The sequence below is a fragment of the Trypanosoma equiperdum genome, assembly GCF_001457755.1.
Source record: "Trypanosoma equiperdum strain OVI genome assembly, contig: ctg_1758, whole genome shotgun sequence".
Classification (NCBI taxonomy): domain Eukaryota; phylum Euglenozoa; class Kinetoplastea; order Trypanosomatida; family Trypanosomatidae; genus Trypanosoma; species Trypanosoma equiperdum.
The window spans coordinates 1-3,185 of NW_027123791.1; the positions used below are offsets into that span (position 1 = coordinate 1).

General features: G+C 39.7%; 2 pseudogenes across 2 annotated transcripts in view; both read right to left on the reverse strand.

Moving 5' to 3' along the window:
* Nucleotides 1-1,616: 1,616 nt before the first annotated feature.
* Nucleotides 1,617-2,301, reverse strand: TEOVI_000524300:pseudogene (annotated as a pseudogene). The gene is given in 3 exon segments: nt 1,617-1,676; nt 1,679-1,750; nt 1,753-2,301. Coding segments are annotated over 3 exon segments (681 nt in total).
* Nucleotides 2,302-2,442: 141 nt separating this feature from the next.
* The window catches only part of TEOVI_000524400:pseudogene, an 828-nt pseudogene continuing 85 nt past the window's right edge, over nt 2,443-3,185 (reverse strand). Inside the window, 2 exon segments of the mRNA in view lie at nt 2,443-2,601; nt 2,604-3,185. Of these exon segments, the coding sequence occupies nt 2,443-2,601; nt 2,604-3,185 (741 nt within the window).

Below are 3,185 nucleotides of genomic sequence, written 5' to 3' on the forward strand. Positions count from 1 at the left end.
TCCTTCTAAATCTTTCATCATTATCTATTGAATGTATTCCAACTACAACAAAATAATTTTAAGTTTTCCAAATACTCCTTACAGCAGTAGACACAAATCTCATATACTCATCCTCAATGATTTCAAGTGAAATAGGTTCACTTTCACCAAACAATGTGTATATCGATAAACCCAAACTAATAGCCATAGTGATAAAGGATAAACAGCATACAGTTCTATAGATACTTCCTATATTCTTCATAATATACTTTTTCTATATTATTACAAAGCTATGAATATATTATAAAATCATTGTATAAATCTTAAGAAATTTTATCAGTTGCGGCATGATTTAAATTTTATTGTTTAATAAGTTTGCATTTTTACTTATGATATATATCAATATATACATATATATATATATTTATTTATTTATCTATCATTAATGACCTCCGCATGCTGCTGATGATGCTCAACTCCTGTTTTGTGTGTGCATCCGTAATGAAGTTATGGCGCAGACGCTTTGTCGTGCACATGGCTTCGATACTTCCCGCTGTATTCCAGTTTAAGTATCAGTCTTCATATGTTATTCAGCAATGGCGGTCCTGAATACACTTTTTCGTGTAGAGTTTATTTGTTTTCCCATATAAATACCCCGTTCTTGTGCATTCTTATGTGATATACACATTTTTTAAATGTGCTCAATCTGTTGGCATTGAGCTATTAAGTTGGGAGAATAATAATTTTAAATTTTCTGTATAAAAAAATTTTTTCGTTGGATTCCAGCAGTGCTTGCTGATTCTTTTCACGGCTTTGCCATCTTTTGCTTGCATTGTAGTCAGTGGCATCCTTTTGTTTTCCGCTGCGTACAACATAGTAGCTACATCTTTCTTGCCATTGTTTTGGTTCTCTCCAGGAAGGAGTGCTGCATATTGCTGCGTCTGATAAACCCTTCTGTGCTGCTATGATCGAGAGCGCAATAAATCTATTGCCCTCTGTGCATTTTCCTTCAATAATCTTCTTGCTTTATTTTACTCGCTCTTTTTCACTCTCTTACTCACATGGTATTCTTGATATTAGTTTTAGATCTTGTGTTTTTCGGGTGTATTTAGTGCTTATCACAGCCCTTATTACAATATTAGTATATACACACTCACAACACTCTTTTATCATAATAATAATTTTTTAAAATTTTTACTGTTACTAGTACAACCCTAAATTACTTCTAATAGTCATAAAAAACAGAATAGTAAATAAGCCAAATTAGAAAAGTACTCACTTTTGATACTCCATCGTCCTACTTCTTTATACCCATGGGTCACTATCATACCTAAATTATACATTCTCAAAAAATTCAACATTTCCCAGAAGTTTCACAAAAGTCTTAAAATAGACTAAGTTTTTTAAATTTTATAAAATTGAGCAAATATACCTAAAATGCTATTAAACTCATAAACACAGCAGTAACTAGATCCAATTTCTTATTGACAAGAATACTTGAATCTTTGCATTTGTTTTCCATCCACCCACAAACTGCCTTTTTGCATTCGGGTATCTTACCCTAAACCTTTTGGCATTCGTCTTCTGTTGTCGCACTGGGGTATTTTGTAAGTTTTTTGTATTTTTTTTGCTCCCACTTGGATTCCTTGTTCTACTGCTGTCGTATTCAATTTGCAGTGCTTTCCTTACTCTTTGTCGTCAGGGCCTCCTATTTGCAGTTTACATTTTTTTTGCAGTCAGCTTCTTTGGTTATCGCTTCGCATTGTGCCCTTTTTTGTCCATGATTGCCTGCTGTGTGTGTTTCCCTGTTGTGGGACTCGCTGTTTGCTCTTCAATAGGGAGGTTTATTGTTGTGCCGTACGCTAACTTCGCTCTTTTCAAAAGTTCGCTGACAGCATTTTTCTTTTGTGCCGCTAGTGCGGCTGCGGCCGTCATCTGATTGATTCGTTCTATAGCATGGTGCAGGTGCTTTACCCACGCTATTCCGTATATGCCGCTGCCGGCGTTACCCTTGGTAAAGTATTTGGTGTATTCTACACAGGCCTGGCCGTTGCTGCCGCCATCGCATGCGCATTCCGCGCCTACTGCCCCTAGGTAAGAACAGAGTGCGCCGGTTGTGGTCGCGTGTCTAAGCTGCCCGGAGATCCTTTCAACAAGAGCTCTTAGGCTGCCTGCTGTGATCTTGTGTTTGGCACCGCTTGGGCACTGTTCTAGAATTGTTGGCACTGAACTGAGCGCGTCGGTCGCCCAATTGATTGCTAGGTTGCTGGTGTGGCAGACTTGGGCTTCGTCGCTGCTGGCTTGGCCGCATATGCATAACATGTCGCCTACTATGCTTTTGGCGCAGTTTGTTCCGCAACTGCCGCTCCATGAGTATTTTTTGTGATTGTTTTGCATTCCTCTGCTACGCCTGTTTTGGTTGTTTCTCCGAATATCACTTTGAGAATTATTTTTTTTACCGCTTCAGGGTGGGTTTGTCGTGCATCGAGGTTTTCTGCCTCTATCTGCCATTTCATTGCAATTGCTTCTGTCAGAGACGAGTTTACAATCCGGTGTGCTTGGTTGCGTTCCCATCCAGAGGCAGGCGGTGGATTGTCGGCGATCCAGGTTTGTCCGCCTACAGGTTGCTCCAGTTTTTCCTTTGTTTCAACCCATTTGTCCCACTTTGTGGCCCGGTCTTTTTTCAGGTTTTCTTCTGTGTACCCATCTTTTTTGTTTTCCTATTTGTTTTTTTTCGCTCCGCCTTTGAATAGGGTTTGCCAGTCGTTATTCGCGGTTGACATATTCATTTTCATTAGTGTTTCCATTTCATCGTCCAGCGGTGGAAGTGCATCAGGTTTTTCGACTTGTCGATCTTTTAGCGTCGCCAAGTCGCATAGGAACATTTAATCCGCACGATTGTCGTGTTTGAAGGAAGCTTGGCTATATGAAACGAGAGGCATTGCTATCACTTCAACGATCAAATGGGTGGTATGGCACCTGCGGCGTTCATTTTGTCTGGGCATTCGCTTTGCCGTTTTTCCTTGTGGAAGAGCAGAAATTATAGAGCAATGTTTTAGGGTACGAAAATTATGCATAGTCGGCTTTTGGTGTTGTGTGTTATGTCGGTCACGTTGTTGACCAAACAAGGTTACAACGCATAGATTGTCTTGAAGGTTAGACCGTAGCCAAATGACCCCAAAACTAAGTTTGTCTGCCGTCATCTC